Genomic DNA, 23390 nt, shown 5'->3' on the forward strand with positions numbered 1-23390 from the left:
GCTTTTGCAAATCTTTGTCATGAAAGCCCTTCTACCACCAAATCAGAAGAGAGCTATCTGCATGCCCAGTTCAAATTTCTCATTAGTGTACAAGTAACCAGCTACTCAACAAGAAACTGAGTTACAGTTTAGCTTGAAAGTCCCTGGATTTCAGGAATAAACTGCTTCTCAACTGCTTTTTATCTCAGATATCAACTGTACTCATCAACTGTAGTCAGAGGCATTTCTACAGCTTTCCAGTCCATTTTTGCCATATAAAAAGAATTTGGCAGAACCGTATTTTATCCTCACCAACATAATCCATGGGTGGATTGGATAAGCCAAGTCTAAATGAACTGGCAGAGTTTGTATCACTAGTTAAGATTAGCTAAAAATATCACCATGATGCATAAACCCAAATAGAAACCTGCCCCATCTACCAGAGCAGTATCAATTCTGCAGTCCCAACAGGTGTAAAAAATAATTCATCTTTGTCACTAAACTACATGAATATGCAGGAGGAAGAGAGATGTTGACAGAGAAGGGGCATTTGTCCGCAAATTCTTCCACACTGATAATCAAATTTAAAGGTTCCAGGGTATAGAGCCATCAGAAGCCAGTGTCTTCACCCAGAGATTTCCAATGCTCCAAGAAACTCAATACTGTAAAGTTTGTCCCTACATGTTATGTGTGAAGTGCTTCAGCCATCTGAGAAAGGCTTTGAAACTCAGCCCATACTGAAAGACAAGCCTTGCCTGAAAACACAGTTTTAAAGTAGGAAACTAGTTAGACACTGCCTGGGTACAAGGATCATATTTGTTTTGACTTAGTTCCTTAAATCCTTTGAATACCAGTTCAGAGCACATACTCTATAAAACCCCCATGAGAAACTGGCACGTTCACTCAGGCACATATTGATGAACTGCTATTTACAACTCCTGTCATTTAAGTGCCTTTTTTATGCAAAGAGTAGGATTTGTAATAACAGGCACCAGAAGATCCTTAAGCTGCTAAGAGCTGCTGAACAAACAAGGGTAATACAAGTGATTTGTTCCCACTGCTTCCCATTTGAACACCACAGGCTCAGCCCCTCACAGTAAATTGCCTGCTTCCTGTCAGCCTCCAACTTCTGCATCTCCGTTTTCTGGATGGGAGCAGGGAAGGCAATTCAAGGGTAGTTTCTTTTGTTTGTTGCATAAACAAATGCAGATAAAACAACAATTTCAAATGAACCAGTCCTTCTTAAGATAATTTTCTTGGAGCCTTCATACAATATTTATTTTCCCAGTTCAAACCCCTCCTCCGACCCCCAACAGTCCTTCATACCATGGGGCAAGTTGAGCCCCAGTCTCTGTAATTAATGGCTTTGTCTGAAGGTTGTGGGTTTGCCAGAGCATAACAGATACCCACATGCAGGAAAAGAATTGAATGCACTTACTCGAGAGATAGACAGAGGCACATTGAAATCCTTGCCCCCTTGAAGTCTGAAACCCCAGGGAGCTGGCCCAACCAAAGACACGCTGTAGTTGCTCATGATGTTTAGTATTCAGGGACCAAATCCAAGGAACTGATGCCTGCAGAAGAGGATTAGAGTTTTAATTTAAAGACAATAAAAACAAAAGGTACTGTTTGCCATTTTGAAAGCTCTCTTTCTTTGGCTGTATTCCCCTCCCCCAAAATCAGCCAAAAACCCTACACCAGGTGTGTCATCGTGCATTTATTCCTCATGTGTTTTCCTCCATAGCTTAGGTAGAAACATAACCATGGAATGGGTAATATGGACTTATAGAACTTATGGTGCCAAAATATTTGACAACTACTTCTTAGTAACAAAACAGTGTGTGTGTGGTGAAACTCACACAACATAAAAGCTCATTCTAAAAAAAAAGTCAATATTGAGAGAAGCATGAATTGATATATCCCTTAAATCCAAGTATGGAAGACATTAGCACTACTGGCACATTCGTTTCTAACAAAATTAGTATCATATGCTGCCATGTCATCAGCTCAAAGCTTATTTCTAAATACAACAATGTCAAAGCATCCCAACTTTGAAGTTAATCAGAAGAAGATAAAATCCCTGTGACTTTTTTATTTTTATAGCATGGCTTCAAGTGGTAGAACAATGTCACAGACAAAACAGATATTAAAACCAACCCTCAAATGAAAGCTGTGAACTAAAGCAAAATATCCACAGCCACAACTCAAGCGCTGAGAAAGCAAAACCCATGCATCTCCCTCTCTGCAAATGTGGGCAACAAATTACCTTTAAAAGGCAACGGAGGCACTTAATTGGTGTTCAGCGTCAAAGATAAGGGCTTCAGTTTCACCTCAGATAAGCAATGTTACAATGACATCTTAGGTAGTGGATGCCGTCTATTTTTGTATAGTTGAAGCCAGGCAGGAGCACACCAGGGCGGGCTGGTGTAAGACTACACCGGGGCACAGCCAGATTCCATACTCGTATAGGGACATTTAAGGTGGACCTTCAGTCAAGCAGCAGGGAGCTGGCTGCAAACCCCACTAAACTCTTCAAAGCCCGGTTTTAGCTGTTCATACACGGCGGAAGGGGGGGGTGTGGGGGGGATGACGCCTGTGTTAGTTTTTTGGAGGCGGCGGATTTTTTTTCAAACACAGCCCGCTCTCAAGGACCACGAGAACAGGGCTATCGCACAGTCCCCACCGGCACAGGGATGTCACTCCCCAAGAAAGCCACCCATAACACGTTTTCTGGGTACACCTCGAATAGCAGCAGAAATCCACACTGCTTAGACTTGATTCTAAATCAAACAGTGAACTTTATTCACACCGACGGCCACTCAGGTAACCAGAGCAGGGCTGTTGGCATTGGGCAGTACCAGATACATATTACGAAGCAGAATTTGGAGCTTGTAACAGAGGTGCCTGTGTACCTGGGCCATTCCCAACCTGCCCCTGCCTGTTGGCATCCAGCAAAAGGGTAGCTCTGACCCCAGGCACTGACTCAACCCACCCTTAAAAGCCTCAACAAGCACCAATGTACAGAAGGTGAAACGAATTAGCCACTGAGCTCTTACGTGGCTAAAGAGGAAGAAAAGTCCCCACCAAATTTGAGATAGGATTTTTAGGGGGCTTGCTCACCGCTACAGTGAGAACTAGGTTTTTTAATTGCCTTGTGCAAGGAATTACTGTAAAAAGAGGATTTAAATTAGTCACAGATTTCTTTCACATAAGAATACAAATGCTTTTCACTCCCTCTAAATGAAATCCACTGCAGTGACTGGTCACTGTAAACTGTGAGACTGCAGAAAAGCAAACCACATCTAGTGACCAGCACACATGCAGTTGTTCGGCACAGGCAGAAAGGCTTTACCTGTCAGTTGAAACGAAAGCACTCGTTTGTTTGTTTTTAAACTGAGTAACAGCTAGTTACAATTACAGAGCTAGAAAAAAATAATTATATTGGGAAAAGATACAGTTCTTTTGCACTTGTGGCAACTAGAAATAGGAGGGAAGAGACTGCACGCTGAAATACCGTGCATCACTCTCAGCATCACTCATTTTTCCTTTCTCACCCCCTTAATTCTGACATATCTGCATCTCTAGGCTTACAGATACACCAGGAAGGAACAGCAGACAAAGAAGATCTACTCAAAGATTTATTTAACAAATTTCTTAAAATATATCAGAGCAACACCTAAGAGAAAACACTTCAATCAACCTACCCCGCTTCACGTGGGGAGCATTGTGAAAACACACCAGCTAAGGGTCAAATTGTGCAAGTTTCCTTTAGATGATCAAACGTTCGGTGGATCTACTTTTGGAAGGGTGAATTTCAAAACCCAGGCAGAAACGCCGGCCTGCACCACTGCCAGCCAGGGCACAGAGCCGCAGGGACACAGCAGTGCCCTGCGGGGCTCTCTGGACCCCCCCAGGAAAAGTGGCTGTGCCGGAGGAAGGGCTGAGGGGCAGCGCTAGCACAAGCTCCTGTAATCCACGGCACCCCATTTGCGCAGCTCTCCAGGACGAGTTGCCCCAGGGCCACCGCAGACTGGGGGTACCAGACACCCTCCTCCCCCCCAGCACACTCGGTCTCGGTTCCAGGCACTCCGGAGGCACCCCGGCGTGCAGCCCCACCTGTGCCACAAAACCGGGGAACGGGGGCACACTAGCGCCCCGTGCCCGAGCAGCCCTGCGGGGACCCCAGCGCGCTCGGCTCAGGGCAAGGAGCCCCGCCGGTGTCCCACAGCCCGGGCTCCCCCAGGCGCTGCCCCGGGGCACCCGCGCCGGGCGCTCCGCAGCCGCGACCGACTGCGCGCCCCCGCTCACAAAAATAAAGTGAAAAGAAAATAAGCACCGCGAAGCTTTAAAAACCGCGTCCAGACTACCGACTTTTTGCCCAATCCCTCTTTCCCCTTCTCCCCCCACCCCCCCGTCCCCGTTTTTTGCAGCCCCCGGCAGTCACTCACCCGGCGGTGAGGCACAGCGCGGAGCGGCGAGGACACCCGGGGCGCGTCTCGTCTGGGAGGCGGCAGCTCCGTCCCCCTGGTCTTGTTTTCACTTCCGTCTCCAGCCGCTCCTCCCCTGGCCCGGCCCGGCCCAGCCCTGCACGGCAGACACGGGATGGGACAAGGCGGCGGAGCGGGACAAGGGCCGCAAAGGCTCAGGGACCGTTCCCGCGCGGTCCCCACTTTTACTGGGGTTTGGTTTTTTGATGGTGAAACGCTCTCTTTCACCCTGCTCTGCTTTACACTCAAGTAGCTCAAGGCGCACCTGTGAAACGCAAGGGCGAGCGGGAAGGGGCTGATCCCCGTGTGCCGCTCTAGCTTCTGCTCAGAGGGAAGGGGCTGCTGTGCCGGGCAGAGAGGGGGAAGCTGCGAGCCCAGCCTGCAGCAGAGCAGGAGACCTTGCAGAAAGAGGGAGTTTGGTTTATTTCATGGGGAGTAATGTGAGGGCTGACAGAGATGCATTCGCCTCCTGAGTGCATCAAAGTGGGGAAGAGCAGCGAGGCAGAAGAGCTGTTCAAGTTAACAAAAGCGCTGGCACAAGAACAAACAGATATAGAGTAGCCACGGATAAATTCAGCTCAGAAATTAGAGAGGATCTGCCAGCAAGGAAGAAAGGAAGGTTTCTGGCACAGCCTCTCTGTAGGAGTGAGTGCAAGAATTGAAACGGGTTCTAAGCTGATGCTCGATCAGATTATATTATACAACTGTTTATTTGACACAGAGACAGTCAATTTGACAATCTGCAAGCCTGAAGCAGGACAGGCTGGCTGGGAGAGCGTGCTGCTGGGCTTGCCAGTGCCAGCCACTGCCTCTGCTTTGCAAGAGGTGGGAACAGGGCGAAGATGAAGTGACAGCACTTCTGTGTCCTGTTCAGCTGCACCTCACGGCTAGGTGAGGCTTGAGGTTCCTGCCGTACTTCATGTGCATCAGAAGTCATTACAAGTAAAAACGGTATGAAAAAAAATTGCATCTGGTTAGCAGTACCATTAGTAGTAGCATTCAAAGGATTTCAGTCCCCTCTTCAAGCATGGATTTACTGGGGAGGAGTGCAGAAGGAATAAATTCTATTTATCACCAGGCAACACAACACACAGTCCTCATAATGGATGGCACTGCCTTTCCCCTCTGGCCCAAAAGCACTGTCCCTTGCTTTGTTTGTCTCCTGTCCAGCTGGGAGGCTGAGTTTGGCCCTGCTGTGCCCCTTTCACAGGACACCCTGAGTGGGAGCCCTCAGACTGGAGGTGATGCTAGGTTAGGAGACACGTGCCCTAGGTGCCTGGGTGTGCATGAAACCAGGTCTTGTCCAGTCCTCTCAACCCTAGTTACATCAACCATAACAAGGGTATTTTAACGTAGTCCCACTGCATTGTGTGTCTTCTCAGTTGCTGTGACTAGGATAAATGCATTTCAAAGAGTATCTCAAGAATAAAAGCATCTAAACCCCACACTACTGTAGCTGAACCACTCTTTCCAAAATCTTTCTCCTTTACTTTGCTCTTTTTCTATTAAGTATCTCTAATCAGGCAAAACTGAAAATCCCCATTACATGCACAGACTGTCTCACATGCTTTTAATTCATGGAGGTAAAATTTCCCCAACACAGGGATTTTTCACTGTGTCACAAGGGCCTTAGGTCACTCTCACGCTGTTTTATTTATTAGAGTAGAAAAAGCTCCAGGACCCCACTCCCTAATGTGAATCACGTGACATTTTCAAGGTCACTGGGTCCCTGTGCTGCCTGCTTGGGTAGCAATCTGCTCTTGGCTCACCAGAGCACGCAGCCTGTGGCCATGCTTGATTTTGCACTTTGACACTTCAGTGAAAAACATCCTTTTCCACTTCAGTTCGCCCAATGCCTTCAGCTTTTCCTGTTGGTGGAATAGCGTGCCCAAACTATCTTCACATGCAGCATCTCAAGACACTGTCATGTTAACTCACCGTGACTGAAGAACTTGCAGCGAGACTTTTACTGCTTGGCCTTGCAGCAGGTTTCACCCGTGGCAAGTCCTCATGCAATCTGCACGATCCCCACCCACTGCACCCCGGTCAGTGCCACTCCCAGCTCAAAGCTGGCAGTCTCGTCTTTTAAGTCCGTCGTCACTTTTCTGCGGTGTGATAAGTTTGTAACAAATGGATCTGTTTTTCTTTGCCCCCAGAGACTGGGCACAGAAATAGAGGCAACTCATTAGTTCAAGTTCTCTCCATTCTTGGTCACTTTTCAAATATCCTCCTCTTTGAAAAAAAGCTTTTCATTAGAGCTGAATAGTGAAATAAGAGATAGTAAGCTGAGCAAGAAACCTCAGCAGCAGCTAGAACTGTGGCCTGCCTGTTCTTCCTACCACCACCAGATTTTAGACAGAGCTTGCATTTTTCCCTCTTAACAAGGAAGGAAGAAGTCTGGAAAGTAATTAAAGGCAGTAGTCAGCTAGCCACGCAGATACAACCTATCTCAGAATTACTCAGGCACTTAAGTCTCGTTTAAATGCTAATGAAACGCCTTAGGTGCTAGATAATGGGCACTGCAAAACTGTTAGAGAGTATCACCTGCGGTGGTGAAGTACAAAAAGGCACTTGTAAATGGAAAAAGTAGCCTGTAAATTATGAACAGATTAACAATGCACAGTAGAACTATTCTCAATTAACCAGCACTTAATCTAACATTAGCTTTTTGTGTGTTAAGGCACTGAACTACGAGCTGTGGTTTTACTGCACTGCTACTTTCACTTTTGCTTTTCCTCCAGAGGTAAAGCTAATGCAAATATTTACACTCAGCATATAACTAGTGTTCAGCACAAAGTAACCCTCTCTCTAAAGAGGTTAATGTGAATATTATCTATAGCCTCACAGCTTATTCCCAATTCCAAGATAGCTCTGTGGCCAAAAAATTGAAAGAAATTAGATACGTTCCACGTGTTTCTGAGAAGCAGGGGCTGCAGCCAGCTTTTGTCAGGGCAAGCTGTTACACTTTGGTAACAATGAAGCCCAAACTGCCTAGCACTTGTATCACAGAAGGACTTTTATTTTTCTGTTTGTTTGGTGTTCTGTGGTTTTGTTTGTTTGTTTTGGTCTGTTTTTCGTTTTCCTGTCCCTGTTTTGGAAAGATACCCAGTGCTAAATGACATCCTCTCCCATGCATCCTGTCCATCACAATAATTCCAGTTAGCCCAAAGACTTCCTTACGTGGGAGGAGCCAGTGGTGGGGCACAGGACTTCAAGATTCAGCCAGCTGGGCAGCTACACCCACCCAGTTCACTTCGGGTCGGCTTTGTCAGCCAAAAAACCCCCCATAATCAAGTTTACTCTTACTTGTCACCTTCCCCCCCCCCCATCCATCTTAGAGCCCTATTCTCCCTCCAGCTGTGCTGACCATCTTCACTTTTCATCAGCCCGTTTTCCCACCAGGCATATATTCTTGCATTACTGATTCTGTAAGCTGTCATCCTCTCTGACTGCAGTTCACTCACTATGTTGGTGATCAAGATGGTTTTTAAGCCTGTGGCTTTCATCAGATTGAGGAGCTACCAGCGCTGGTCTTCCTGTTTTAAATAGTTAGCTATTAAAGCTCTTACTGTTATAAATGGATCTATAGTCTTTTTTGTACAATGATTTCTTCTTTATTTTAGCCTATCAACTTTCTTTAATTTTTCTTTATTGTTCTTTTTCTTTGCAAAGAAAAAGTAATATTTACTAATACAATACTCCTTATTTATAGTGACTCTAGAATCTCAGTAAGTTGCATAAACAAAGGAAATAAGTGTTTGTTATTACTGGACTCCTTTGTAGTGACTGAGTGGTCACGTTGGATCCTGGTCATCCCAAGCTCTAAGCTAGAAAAATACGTTTTATTCCCTCCTTCTAGGGTAAAAGAAGGACCACCTATGTGGATGACACAGCCCATGCTACAGGTTAAACATTTCCTCCCTGTGAGTCCAAATCAATGAACCAGCAACTAAATCTTTTCATTCCAGGAAACACGAGAAGCCTTTTGAGGAACTCAAGGTTACATACTTATCACATTAAACATGGCCTGTTTTAGGGACTGAAACCAATCTGAAGCTTCTCAGCACATCACAGCCTAAACAACTTCATCCTCAACCCCACTGTGAAGCATTAGCCACATTTTACAGATGGTGACCAGAGGCAATAAACATTTATACATGCAAGGAATCAACTGTCAAAGAATTGAAACCAGTTCTTCCAAATTCTTTCACAGCTTCCTAACTACTGGATTACCCTACCTCGGGCTGGCATAGCCCTTCGTGCTTCTTCAAATATGGCAATACATGGGAAGTCAAAAAAAAAATCAGAGCCAAGCAAGTTACAGGAGTAATGCCTTCAATCATCCCTGCTCTTACCTCTTGAAGTGAGCTGCCTGCCTTAATTTCCTTTTCCTTAATGGCAGGGAAAGGTTAATTCAGAAATCTGTGGCTTGGTGTGGTTTAATTACAGTCCATCAGCTGTGCAGGAAGGGCTTGCTGAGTGATGTCTTTGAGCTATGTTTGACATTCACCATGAATACCAATTAAGTTGGGTTTGGCAGGTAGACAACCAAACTTTCAGAGCGATCCTTGCAGTTATTTATATTAATTAATGTCATGGGAGAAGAGGTGCAGCTTCGCCTATAGGCTTGTGTGTAATATATTCCCTTAGCCAGGGAGGGAGTGGGTGCAAGCTGTGGCATGAAGAGCCTGGCAGGTCGGGAGCAGCCCAGCACATGGATTTGGACAGATGCCACAGGAGGGGTGCAGGAAGCTCCCCAGTGTTATTCCTACTGGCATCTCTAACTCACAAAAGCACAGCCTGTTCATCATAAGACAGGTCTGTTCTGCAGTTCCACCTGGGTGCTCAGCAGATGCCATTTGTGGCTTCGCCACCACAACCCTGCGTCGTCTTCAAGTCAAATCACTTCAGCCAGTTCATGTAACTGAACTGGTACAGAAATTAACATAATCAAAACTAGTGACATCCCATTGTATCAGCAGGTCTAACAATGCATTTACAAGCATATGGAAATAAATCAAGGAAAAAAGAATCAATATAACTTTCCTGTTGTGTTGACTTAACTGACTTAAATTTTATAACAACTTAGGTAAATCCATATGAAAACCTGCACATGCAGAGACCTCTCTAGGCCTTTGTAACCATGTCTAGAATTATATTTCTTTGGGGAAAGAAGAAAAAAAAGAAGCCAGGCGTGAGAGCAGTAAGATCTGAGAACATGTCCAGGAGATATTATTTTAGCTGCTGCCCACAAAAAATATTAAATCAACTAATAGCCATTCCCACAGTAAATAAAATACCTCTAATCTTTACTGACAGAGGAGAATGGGAAGAAAAAAATGAAACAGCCACTAGAGAAGCTTATATTTATACATTTTAAGAATTTGAACCAAACTTGTACACACCAGTGGCATATTTATGTGATGAATTATGATACAATGATTTATTTGTGAAAACACCAGTTCCTTGTTGGCTTTGCAAGGTTGACTGCCACATAGATCTGGGTGTCACCACCAGAAGAATAAAACCTGTGTTGTGCTAATATTTTTGGCTGAAATGCTATACATAAATCAAGATGAGCAAGGGGGACAGAAAGGACCATAGGTACATAAGAATGTCCTGCATCCCTAGCTGGTAGTCACAAACTGTCACCTCTCTATGCCCTCCCTGGGTGGAGCCAGGAGCCACACAAAACGATGTGTCATCAAGCCTGAGTCAGAGCCTTTCCCTCCCAAAATGTTACAGCATTTCTTCCCAATTGAATTTACATCTTAAAAGTGCTTGTGCTTTTCTGGTCCCAGCTGTTCCAATCGGAAGGCTGTCCTCGCATCTGTTTGCTTTAATGGCCAGCAACCTGCATCTCATTTCCAGACTAAGTTTAGTCACATACGAGTTTAAATAGTTCTTCTCTGTCACCGCTGTTTGACTTCTGGGTATTTTTAGAGGGAAACCATATCCTGTGTCAACCTTCATTTTCCTGGGCTGAACAAGTTGAAGTTGCCTTGCCTCTATTTGTAAGGAAAGATTGTGGCATTCCTGATGGAGCCTTTCTTTACACCTGTTCAGATTTGTATTTTCCATGGTCATGAGACATCAAAATCGCATATAATGTCCTAAGGACACATTACTGATGTCATCTTCTGTTATAGATTTAGTGTTTCCACTGGAAACATCTTGACTGACATGTCCCAGAATGACATTTCCCTCTCCGAAGAAAATCATATCAGTGTTCCATAGGTACTAAGGAATTTCACAGTTGATTAATTCTTTTTTTTTCTATTTTTCTTCTGTTTTCAGCTTACTGACAAATGATATCCATATGTGTGCTTTTGTTAATTATGCATCTGAATTTAACTTCATTACATTCTTGTTCTTCCAGAAACATTTTTCAGATCTTCTTCCCTCCTGATAGTGTCTCCCAGCTTTTGTCATCCACAAATATTGTCAGCAAACTTGCAGTTTGTGTGCCCAGTTTAATGATGAAAACATTAAGCAGAAAAGATTCCAAGACCTTTTAATTTTTTGACCACATATATAATTATATAGATGAACACATATAAACTGCCTTTTATGCCTGGTACTTTCTGTTGCACGATTATCTGCTATAGTCTTCCTGTTCATCTTGCATAAAAATGATGACCTTGAGCGGCATAAAGATTGAAGCAGGACATCAGATGCTGTGCTAAAGCCCAGACGAATGGGATCTGACACATTCCTTTTGTTTATAATCGCAGTGACGAAGACAGCTGTGAGGTTAGTCTGACACGAGCTGCTCTTGGCGAGCCCAGGAAGCCGTGCTGGGAGGAAAGTGCAGAAGTGCTGCAAGTGCAGTCTGTAGAGATGTTCAGACCAGAGCCAGCAGGAGCCAAAGGCCACTCAGAGGCCTGAGTGAAGATGGAAATAGAGAGAGAGAGAGACATTAAAACACTGAGACGTTTCACCATGTCTTAGACACGAAACTATCATGCCAATATGTGCAAGGCAGCAGAAGCAGAGAACTTAGCAGTGTCATAGAATCATAGACTAGTTTTGGTTGGAAGGGACCTTGGAAGGTCATCTAGTCCAATCCCCCTGCAATGAGCAGGGACATCTTCAACTAGCTCAGGTTGCTCAAGGTCCTGTTTGTCTCAAAACTGGACAGGGAACAAAAGAAAGATGGGGAAAGCAGTATTTTAGAGTTTTGTTTAAAGATGTTAAAGCAAGGGTAAAATACTCTTCTACACAATTTAAGGAAAGAAGAAAAAGAAGAAGAAACTGTTGTTGAAAGGCAAGTATTTCTCACCCATGCTTCCTATCAGCAAGGTGGTTGCATAACATGGATAAATCAAAACTGTGGATATCTGGGTTATTCTCTAAGAGCTTATTTACTATACCCACATACTTAAAAATATATCAACCATTTCTTGTAGAGGACAGACTATATATAAACAACTGCAAGTGAAGCAGGACCTAATGCAATTGGTTTTACATGCCTGTGCAGTCCGTGGCATCTGTGCAGCTACAGGTGGGACATGTAGTCACATCAATCAATCTAGGGCTAAGCAGGAGCTGACAGTACTTTGGAGGAACATGAAGTGCCTGCAATGTATTAGCTGGGCACAGCCCCGCACTTTCCTTCTCTTTTTATGAGGACAACCTTCCAAAGCACAGCAGTACAATCCCCTCTTTCTCTAAGCTTTCCTTTTAAAGAAAACATGACAGTGACAGAAGGGTGACATCAATCACCTTAGGCACAATGTATATGTTGAATGCATGACACAGATTGCACAGCAGTAGCTGCGGTGTCTGTGCTATGTGACAGAAAAATGTATTAGAGAGTAGTTAAAGCAAGAGCTAGAACACCCGTGGAAATAAAAAACAGTGAAAATGAGAGGGAGAAGAGTGAAAAGTTTGAGGCACCCCTTATTGCTTCTAAACTCGTATTTTTTCTAAAAATAAAAAGTAGAAAGCTGGCAGGATGTGTTGATGCCAGAAAACTTTCAGCAAGTGAAGGGCCATGCTGGTGCCCAGTGCAATTCTGAGCCTCCTGAGCTCGAGGATTGAATCTGACAGCCATGTCCTAAGCTACTGCTCAGCTCCACCTCAGCTTGATCAAAACTTCAAAGCCTATTAAAATCAAGTAGATACTTTCTGTGGCTCCAGCTCCTAAGTTTAAAATTGGCACTGGACTTTGTCTCGCATTTCACCTCTTCCCCAGCCCTGTAGCTCGATACGCCTTGTTAGCCTGCCCGGGATGGTTTCTGTCCATCTCTCTGGAGAACATTTGTCACCCAGGACTGCTCCAGCCCCTGCTTATTTTGCAGAGAAGGAATTTTGGCAGCAATTAGCTGAAGTGAATTTCAGGACCTTCAGCCTGTTTGTTTGACCTCTGGAAGTAGGTGGCTAATTCAAGGACAATGGAAGCTGTCGTGTTACCTGTTTCCAACATGAAATCAATCAGGGGAGAGCAGGAGTGAAGTCAGCCTTTCTGTTTTGATAAGAGGATGGCCAAAGATCTCTGGAATGAGAGGAACTCCAGCAGCCACTCAGGCGCAGGGACACTTGCTATTTATACACCCGGGGGTAGGGCTGGGGAACAAAGCCGTTCTTCTGCTCCTGTTTTTTTCTTATTTGCCTGAAACTAAAGGGAAAGGGCACAAATCACAAGTTTTGTCATCCAGAAGTATGCATGGACAATTTTGAATTTTTTTTTTCCTTTATGATGAGAAACAAAATGTTACCAGTGTAGCATTGTGTCATATATATAAAAACATATATGTATTATTATTATATGTCTAAATATTGTCTCAACTTTCAAAACCAGAGTCTCTCTAAAGACAACCTTTAAAAAAAAGGAAAAATTAATCCAATATCATGTGTAATAACGATGCACCTTATCTGAGCTCCCCGTGCCAGCTTACAGAAGACAGCTTCGCTCAGGAACCAGTTGCCCTAATGACACAGAGGGACAGGGATATCAAAGCAGAACATCTGAGAGAGAGATGAGGCACACACTGGTTCAGGTTTTATATGACAGAAGTCAAAGTAACGGTGTTGTAGAGTTTAATTCATGTGCAGAACTGTGTCTGAAACTCAGTTACACATATATTTGTGCTAAGCCTCATTTGAAGCAGATCTAAGTCATCCCAAAGTCTGGAATCTTTTAAACTGACTGGAGGCATAACTTACACTCACTGTAGTGTTTTTTGCCTTTGAGGAAGGGAGCAGTAGCACTTAATTTCATTTAAAAGTGCCCCTTTCGTATTGACAGAGATAAACCGCAAGAGAATCACATCCAATTCTCCAGTGCTAAATATGACAGAGTCATTGGGAAAAGAAGCCCAGCACAAAACCCTCAGAAACACTAATTGCAAGCTTATTTTAAGCACTTTGCATGGTCTGAATAGTTTACAAGGCTGTTCCAGTTGCTGAGAAGTCAGAAGCCTTGGTAATAAAGACCCTTGGGAAACTGATCCATCAGTTTTACAAGTTTACAGTGCTGCTGGAAAAGTGCCAGTGAGCTGGTCCCTGGAAATGAATGAAATATTTCTGTATTACCTCATATAGCTTGCAACACTGTAGTAGCTGAGTAACTTGCAAGTGCTACTGCATTCGTCGTTGCAGTATCTGAATAATCCAGGGAAGTGGGAGTATAAGCAGCTATAAAAATATTTCCACCTCTCCTTTGTCGGTAGGGTTTCCACCACTCCTAGCCCAGCAGGGAAAAGTCTCCTTGAAAAGCTTCCCTGCATGGGGCATAACCCAGATCACAAGCATTGATCCTGGCCCTCCCCAAGGCAGGTTGCTCTCCTTTTCCCACTCCAGCCTGCTCCCAGGCCTCTTCTAACAGGACAGCAGTGCTCATCTAACCTCGGTTTCTGTTTCTCACTGGACTAGCCAGTGGACTATGATGATTTTCTGTGAAGACAGAGGCATATACAAGAATTACCAGATTAGCTTTTACGGGCTAGTTCCCCTCACCTCACAAACCATGTGGACTAAGACATGCAACAGACACGTGACAAAGGACACTTAGGAGCCATAGGAGCTTTTCATTAATAGCTACATGACGTGTAACGTAGGCTTTCTCGTAGATTATTGGCATTATGTTATTTTTAATGTTAGCAGTCACTGGGTATGTATCTATGTTTTCAAACAAAAGCATGGCTCCAGCCCAGAGGCTCTTTGCAAAACAATTTGCTGCTCCTTCCCCCTCCACCTCCTCTTTTCCTTCCCTCTCCACCCAGAAAATTCACATCCAAATTCAGTTATCTCTGTGTAACCGACAGGAAGTGCCAAAGTAAAAAATAATTGATGATATATTTAAGAAAATAATACATCTTGTATGCAGTACATACACACCATAAAACACCTTTCAATGCCATAAGCCAAAATATGGGCTAGGAGTAGGCTAATCAGACTCATTTGAAAATAACTTGTTAGAAGAAAAAAAAATATGAGAAGAGCTGATTGCAAACAGAGAGCACATTTTCCATGTCTCACCAAAACCTTTGCAAAAAAAATACTGCTAACCAGCTCTATTTGTGAGAGGGAAAACAGCATGAGAAATTACTCTTTTCCTTCTTGCACAAATCAGAACTTGACTGCCGAGAAACAATACAGCCTGTCCTGCAGTGTTAACCTTACAGCCTCGGGCACTCGGCTTGAAATGCCTCATAAAGCAAACAACCCCTTCTGGAGAGAACCACCTCCTTATCTATTCAAAGAGAAAGGAAGGGGTAAAGGATGAGTGATGGCAGGAAACTCACATTTCATTCCAGTGACGAATTTTGACCAGCTTTTCATTCCTATCGCTGGAGATGCAAGTCCTTAAGAGGACCACAAAGACAGGGATGAACGTACACAGCTCCTTGTAAGGAGTGGGGAAGCTCTTTTTGGCAAATAAACATGTTTCCACTGTTGTTCAGTCATCAGGATCACCAGACAGAGGGTGTGGGCTTATGTTTTTTCTTGTTTTGGGTCTGTCTAGCCAGACTTTTGCATAACTTCCTCCAGCCTGTTCCACTGATCTTTGCAACGATTTGGGCAGTTCATCTGCATAGTGTTCTGTCTGACCTGACCAGTGATTTCCCAGGAAATCAGCTGTGTCAGGAATATATTGATCCCTGTGTAGGTGCACAACCAGTCCAGAGGCTGGGGCAGGTAGGTCCCCACATCACCAGGGACAGCTCTCATCACAAGAGCCAGCTAGTGGGGCTAAAACACAGTAGGCCTGCCAAACCATGACTGCCAAAATTGTGGACATCTCTAGCAGGTAGGGATTGTAGTTGCTTGAGATGTCAGTAAAGTCTGACCTAAGAGCAAATGCCTGGGGAAAATGATGGGCTTAACAGCCATATATAATTATTGCAAGCACAGAAATATGCAGGACTGTAAATAAGCTGTTCATATGATGGAGGCAGATACAGATGTGAATGAAAGACAGGACAAAATGAAGCATATTGTCAAAAAAACAGGTGCTGTCAAACTCACTCCATAGCTCTCCTGGATACAAGAGTCCCTTTGCTAGAACATAGAAACGAAGTAGATTTTATCTCCAAGAATTTCAGGAAAACATCAGTTCTAGGAGTGCTTGGGAAGCTATAAAACAAACTGCAGGAAATGGGGATGGCCACAAAAACAAAAAAAAAAAAAAAAAAAAAAAGAAGAAAAGGAATGCTGTAACAATGTTGAGAAGGGAGGTATGGAGCTGCAGGAGGACTCCTTGCACAGTTACTAAGGGTAAGTTTTGAAACACAAAGTATTATGTGTCCCACTGGCTGTGCTAATGCAAAAAATCTACTTTCTTCTTTTTGATGATAAATAACCTTAGGGGGGTATTCCTAACCCAGAGAGAGAGTGGAATAAATTAAGAATGGGTGTTGGCAGCCTTGCAAGACTGAAATCTTGGACCAAACTTCAGAGCAGCTGGGACAAGACAATCTCACTGATGCTTCTGGATGGTGTTTGGTCTGCTTACAAAAGAGCTGTAGAGTATGAGCAGAGTAGGAAAGTGGTGAACAAGACTGTGTAACACAAGTTGCCTTGCTGTAAGAGAAATCAAATTTAAAGAAAATGCATGAATAATTTCACATTATCACTTTGTCTCCAAAAATTGTGATATTGAACATAATCTTTAATCCTTGAAACATTTAGAATATCAGGAACAAATTATTAGTTTATGGCTTTTCTCTCTTGTTTTTGGAAAGTATAGATTTCTCTAGCTAAGGACAAAATACAGGATCCTTCCAGTAGTGATCATTCCTCATATTCAGTTTTATTCCAGTGGCTACAAACCTGTCTTGACCCTAGCTAAATTAAAAGGAAGAACTAAAATGAGCAGGAGTTTTAATCAAAGTAACATTGCGTCAGGTGCACAAACTTCCTGGAACAGCTAAGATTTACAAATGGAGTCATGGATTTTGGCAGAGCACTGGCATGTTTTGACGAGGTCACTAAGGGTGTGAAGTGACTGAAAGACTTGTATTTGATTATCTCTTAAATTTATAGAGGATTTGCTTGCTTGGAAAGAATTTTTAGAATGACTGGCATAAACAATTTGTGTAAGCTAATGGTGTTGGGATTTTACATACAATTCTATTTATATATAAACTGGGAGTAGTTTTGCTTCTTGATCTAAGCTCCTGCGTAGGCAGGGGGTGTGAGTCTGCATTTGCTGCTTACAGGTTCATGTGGACAGAACCACACAGCAAATGCCAGAAGATCCCACAGCAGAAGGGCAGCATTGACTACAGACTTCCTGTATCTCCCATCATAGACTCCCTATAACTCCCAGTATAGGCTGCCAGAGACCCAATCAACAACCACCATGGCAGCAACAAAATTGCTCTGCTCAGAAATGGCATAGGCCAGCAAGGAAGGGAACAAGATTTATTAGCAGCATTTATGTAATGGACACAGAAAACTTTGTGTACTCTCATTCTAATAATAGACTACCCAGTGACGAAAGGGGTTTAATGGAAAGATAACTGTAGACCCTTCGTGCTTTAAAAAGCATCTCGTAGCCTCTGAGTGTCTATTTCTTTGCTTGTCCTCATCTTTCACTTCCACTCAGAGCTGTGTTTTGGCCGTGCATGTGCATGTCCATTAATTAGAGTAAAAGCAAGGAAAAAGTATTGACTTTAAGATGTGAAGGGGACAGGATGGAATTACTCTGCCAACATTAAAGTTATGAACCCTCTTCTAGGGAACAATGTTCTCTTTTCAAGGTCGTACCACCAGTCTTACTGATGAAAAAAGCCTATTTGGTGGAAAAGTGATTGAACAAAATCCTTTGTTTTCCCACAGAGTTCTTCAAAATGGACCTTGAGCACCTTTAAAGGTAGCTAACTGCTTTCTTCACTCTGCAGATGAATAAAGCTATTCCTTAAGGAACAACTCCAGAATATCTCAGGAGGAACAGAGGAACAGCAACAGAGGACTGAACACAAACATTTAGCACTTCAGAAGCATCGATGGCTTACTAGAAAAATGGCAAGAAAGAAGGACCATGCCACAAGGCTTTTAGCTTTTTTTGTTTTGAAATACTAGAGGAAGCAGTTTCACAAGGATGAAAACAACATAGGGAGGGAAAGGGAAACAGACTGAAGATGGGAAAGCAAACGAGAATCAGAGAAACAAAGCTTCTTACCTTTGTGCTGAACGTAGGGGTGGAAGACAAGACATCGTGGGGTTTGCAGGTGAATTTGTTGGGTTCACTCCACTGTCTGTTGCTCTCCAGCTGAGGCAGCTAAGTGAGAGGCAACCCTGTCATCCATGTAGATAGAGAGTTCAGAATAATAAAAATAAATAAATAAAAATTAAGTTTATTCCAACTGAATTTAAAGGAGAAAAAAGCAACTGAGAAAAGGCTGAGGTAATGCATCCCATAGGTCCACAATACTTTCTGTGCATCTCTTGTTTTAAGAGAGATTTAAAAGGCCCACTGTTAGTTAAGGACTATTTTGAGTGCTGAAACAGATGCAGAGATGTGGTCAAAGAACTAAAAAATGGTCAGCTCTACAACAAAGGATAAAATGTAAACAGTGAAGTGTGATTTTTTCCAATCTTTCCTCCAGAAACATTGACCTCCCTAAATTTATTTGGAGTTTATTTGCAGTCATCTTGAGAACCTCGTTGCCCACTTTTGCTCTATCTCTGTGAAGCACAGCCAGCGCTCAGCAGCATGTGTGGCTGAGAATTACCACCCAAGGCCATTCAGGCTGGGAAAGTGAAGCAGACTGCTGAGAAAAATCTTGTTTCTTCATCGGATGGGGAGACATTAGAAATTTTTTTTTCACTGTTAGGGTGGTCAGGCATTGGTATAGGTGGCCCAGGGAGGTGTGGAGTCACCATCCGTGGAGGTGTTTAAGAGGCACCTGGATCTGGCACTGGGTGATGCAGTTTAGTGATTTAGGGGTTACGGTGGGAGTGTTGGGTGTATGGTTGGACTTCATGATCTTAAAGGTCTCCTCCAACCTTGATGATTCTATGATTTAATGAAAAACTGTGGTTCAGAAACCATTTTAAGTTAGGGGTAGCTACAGAAACCAGATGCTAGCTGCAGAGCATGACACAGGATCGTGTTAGCTAGCACTGTTCTACGTGGCGGTCTTTTTTGTAACAGAGTTGACTCAAAAACTGTTTCTCCACTTAACAGCAATAGAAACCTGTTTTATAATTTGCAACTCTCTGAGCTGTAGTTTGCCAGTTTCTATTTATGGCAGCATTCTCTCCCAAAGATGGTGCCCTCTTCTCTGTTTACAGCTAATTCCTCAAGCACCACAATTTCCTGAATTGCTTCTTTGGGTTTTTTTTCCAAGGGATAAGAGTATTCTTACTGTCTAATCCAGGATTCGCAGCAGTAGCTGTGGGGCTCTGGACTTGGCCATATGTCTACTTTTTAGACTCTGTAAAGTGAGTCTGCTTTAATTTCATAGACACTAAATTAGATATTATCTTAAATGTAGGTCTTAGTTTTATAGATGCTGCCACTGAGCCACACTTCTTTTATAGCTGGGGTCTGAGATATTGCCAAAGCTGGCAAAGGAGGCAAAAGGGTTTTCATCTAGCTCAGAATGCACACAATTCTGTGAAATGTGATGTTATAAAGGTTTATGAACCTAAATTATGGCTAAACTGTGTGGGTGCCAGGATTTACAAGTCTCTAATGCCATTACAGCTGTCACCTGCAAGAAGTTTTGGAGCATCAGTGGTGAGTTTAATCCCTAAACACAAACAGATGAAACTCCCCCATTCCTAGCAGCTCAGAGAGTAAATCTCAAAAAAAAAAAAAAAAAATTGAAATTCTAGATACCCATTATATATTGAAAAAAAGCCCCTTTCTCTTCAGTATTAATAATACACATATGCATAGGAAAAGAAGTGGAAAATAGATAAAATGACTTTTCTGTTTTTGGAATTTGTCTCTTTCTGGCTGCCACCTCCGTCATTGTAACTTTGGCACTGGAAATGACCAGGAGAGGGAGAAAAAGAAAAAGGATCATTTTCTAGAATGAAAAAAGTGGCTACCTCCTTGTGGTCAAAAAACCACTCTTTTATTCTCTGAGATTTGGAGGACTCAGTAGAGGACAGTGAAGTCATAGCAGAGACAAAAGGAGGTCTCTTTTCCTGCTTGAAAAGTTTTAATCTCTTTGAGTGTTATTGGGGTAGCTTCAGCCTCTTACATTTGTCTCTGATCTCCTTGTGATTTTTCCTTTTGTGTTTTTTTTGTTTAATTTTTAAATAATTTTTTTTAGGGAGTTCCCTGCCCTTTTTGGGGACAGAAAGTTTCTCTTGGACCAGGAGGCTGAGCTGCGCACCAGGTGCACTGCTGTTCACATCTCAACAACAGAAAACAGCTTCTATGAACAAGACAGTAATTCCCATTTTATTTCAGGGACACTACTGCAACAGGGAGAGATTTGTGCAGAGAGAAAGAGAAGCAACAACAGAGAGAAGAGACAAAAAAATCCTCAATAAGATCTAACTGATAACTAAAAAACAAATAAAGGAAAAATTCCATTTCACTTGGTATTTTAATAATGTTTTCATTCCTCATAAAAGTAGGCTGTAAAAAAATAGCCTTCTTTGCACTTAAAAATCAAGCCTAATCCTGACATGATTTTCACTGGACAACCTGAAGTCTTGGCTAGACTTGTCTGAGACGGGGATTTCAGGGACTCTTCCTGGCTTTTCTATAAAGATACATCAAGATCCTGGACAGCTAGTCTATCAACAGCATTGGCTGTGGGTTTCCAAATGCATGTTGCTGCTGGAAAAATAAACCTCACTGATGACACCTAGTGTTTCCCCATATCCCAGTAGAGAAGACTCCAACGGATACCCAAGAGGTCTCTACTCCTACCCATGGCCCTGGGAGTAGAGTGCCAGGGGGCAAAGCTGCAGTTTATGCCCAGAGGCTCTCTTTTCCACGAAGAATAGCTACCAAAACCACTTTGCTGCAATCATAACATCAGGGAAGGGGAACGAACCTTAAGGAATTCACATATGCTGACAGAGCACAAACCCCCACTGAGATCAACTTTTGCCACTTTCCCAGCAACCTGCTAACAGGATATTTGTACCAGAAGGTTTACTTGCATAAAAAACAAATCACAGCCTTAGATACAGTAACATGCAAGTTGGTTATGTTTCCTGTAAAACCATATCTGCTAATAAAAAACACTGGAGGTGCAAAAAGTGGTTTATACTGATCTTCAGCAGAAGAAATGGGCTTCTGACTGTGGATGCAGGATGAGCAAAAGAACAGAAACTTCTCTTTTTACTAGTTTGAAAAAGAAGCTAAAATGGATTGAACAGTGACCACTTTCAGCAACAGATACACAACTGTGTTTCCTGACACAGCTATTTCTCTTTAGCATTTGTACAATAGCACAGCTGGAAAAAAAATCTGGAGTCAGGCTTTTCAGCTGATGTGAAGGACTCAACATCAACATTACAATATGAAGTCCAAAATCACAGCTTGGAAAAATATGGATCTGGTGCAAGTCCGTCATACAGGAATCCTGCTGTTTCCTGCCAAGTGACAAGTGGAAGGTTTTGCTGGCTGTGAGGAGCATGCCGTAAAGAGTTAGACATCTTTGTTTCCATTTCCCCCCTTTGGGCTGGCAGAAAACCAGCCAAAGCAACTGAGAGGATCATGAAAGAAAGAAAGAGTGAATGAGTTTTCCCAAATCTCTTAATCCTCAGATACCAACTCAAACAAACAGGACTGGTCACATGTATTGCAAAAGGCCAGTACCCAGACTAATTCCTGCAGAGTTACAGACAGTGGATAAAGTTTTAAAAGCTTATTCTTTTGGGCTTTTTTTTAAAGTAGAAAACCAGAAAAACAACATGTTTTTAAAGCATAAGAAAAGAGCAGTGAGACTAACTGAAAAGGGAAAAGAGCAAAGTTGTATTTGCCGTGCACTGTTGCACACAGAATCCTGTAAAATTCAGCCTTAATCTACAGATACTGAAGTCAAATGGAGAAAGGTATAGCATTCACACATGGGAATGCAGATACTGAGAATAAATCAGCAGAGACATTTCAATAGAGGTACAAGGCTGGCAGAGCAATACACTGGCACAGCCTCTATTTAACAAACGAATCCTTAGGGCAGCATATTTCTGGGAAAGCTTTTGGTCGTTCCTTTCTCACCACTCCCCTGCACCCCAAATGAAGCGATGACTGAGTATTTACAGCCTGGCTGTGTCAGAGGGTTGACAGTCCTCCTGATTGAAAGCACAGTTCTACTAGGAAAAGTGGCTCTTTGAATGATAACCTCATGGCTTTCTATTTATTGCATCTCACTGATTTCCAGTTCAAGTGAACTGGAAAAAAAAATTACAAATAACTCAGCTAGATTGAGTCCTTTCTTGTTTACTCAGTGGCGATTAACAACCCATAAGTCAACCTCTGTCTTTTTCCATAGCTGAGCAAACCAAAGCTGAAAGGTTCAGTGCAGCTTTTCTACTTTTGCCTTTCAAACGAAAGAAATGCCTCCCTCCATAGTTCCCTTCCCTGAATGTACATCTCCTCTTTGGCAGCCAGATGCCATGGAGAAGCTCTAGGTTCTCCCCTGTCAAATAACAGAGCAAGGGATGCCCTACCTGCTCATTTCTTGCTTATTGTAGGGAAAAGTGAACTTTAGGCACAATTTTAGTGAATGCATTTCCCTCTACTGCTTTTCTTCAGTTTACCTCCCAAAACTGTCCTTTACACTTGAAACGCCCGTTGTTCTTTCACTGTAGTCCTACTCTGCCAGCTATATATGTTGCATGGCAACATAAATCATTAATAACTCCATCAAAGTAGGTGGAAACCATGCCAGTAGAAAAAAAGAAAAAACAGTCCAATTTTCCCCCTATTAATCTGGCCCATGTGTTCTCCATTTTCTTTTCCATTAGGCAAACAGCCATTCAGTATTCAATGCTGTATATAACATATTGCAAAAACGTAACCAGGCAGCTCAGTTCAGCTGCTCAAATCATGCAAGGCCATCAGCATCTTAGGACTGTCTCTCAGTTTGCCCTTGAACAAACTCAAAGGGGCTAAGATTTCATGGACCAGAACCAGAGCTAGACACAGAATTGGCTACAGAGTTAATTTTTGTCTTCTTTTATTCCATTTTTGCACAAAGTAATTGAATGCAGAAAACTGTTTTGAAGAGACTTTTTCCATCAAGGCAGAAAAGACTGAATTTTCTGTGCACTCTTTCCTCCTGCTCACCCCCTTCACTCTATTACACCCAGAGATCCTTTTCCATCAGTTTGCTTTGTTATGCTGCAGCTTTTCAAAATTTGACTATGTTCAGGAAAGTATTGAAAAACAGCAAAAAGAAAATTGAAAAAAGGGAGAACTGCCAAGCCATAGATGCAGTTAACTCTTACCTTCAGTGAGGAAGCATGGAAACCAACAAAGAATGCATTTTAATATGC

At 42.9% G+C, this 23390-nt stretch overlaps 1 protein-coding gene across 7 annotated transcripts in view; it reads right to left on the minus strand.

Moving 5' to 3' along the window:
* Window positions 1-4504, minus strand: part of PDLIM5 (PDZ and LIM domain 5) — a 128064-nt gene extending 123560 nt beyond the window's left edge. For all 7 annotated transcript variants that reach the window (XM_050338653.1, XM_050338650.1, XM_050338649.1 and 4 more), the window contains exons 1-2: window positions 4428-4504; window positions 1418-1553 (exon numbers count right to left, since the gene is read on the minus strand). In XM_050338653.1, coding sequence (XP_050194610.1) covers window positions 1418-1513 — 96 coding nt within the window. In that variant the 5' untranslated portion in view covers window positions 1514-1553; window positions 4428-4504. The remainder of the gene's footprint in view (window positions 1-1417; window positions 1554-4427) is intronic.
* Between the last annotated feature and the right edge of the window lie 18886 nt (window positions 4505-23390).

This window comes from Myiozetetes cayanensis, unplaced genomic scaffold, assembly GCF_022539395.1.
Source record: "Myiozetetes cayanensis isolate MyiCay16 unplaced genomic scaffold, myiCay2020 scf7, whole genome shotgun sequence".
Taxonomy (NCBI): Eukaryota; Metazoa; Chordata; class Aves; order Passeriformes; family Tyrannidae; genus Myiozetetes; species Myiozetetes cayanensis.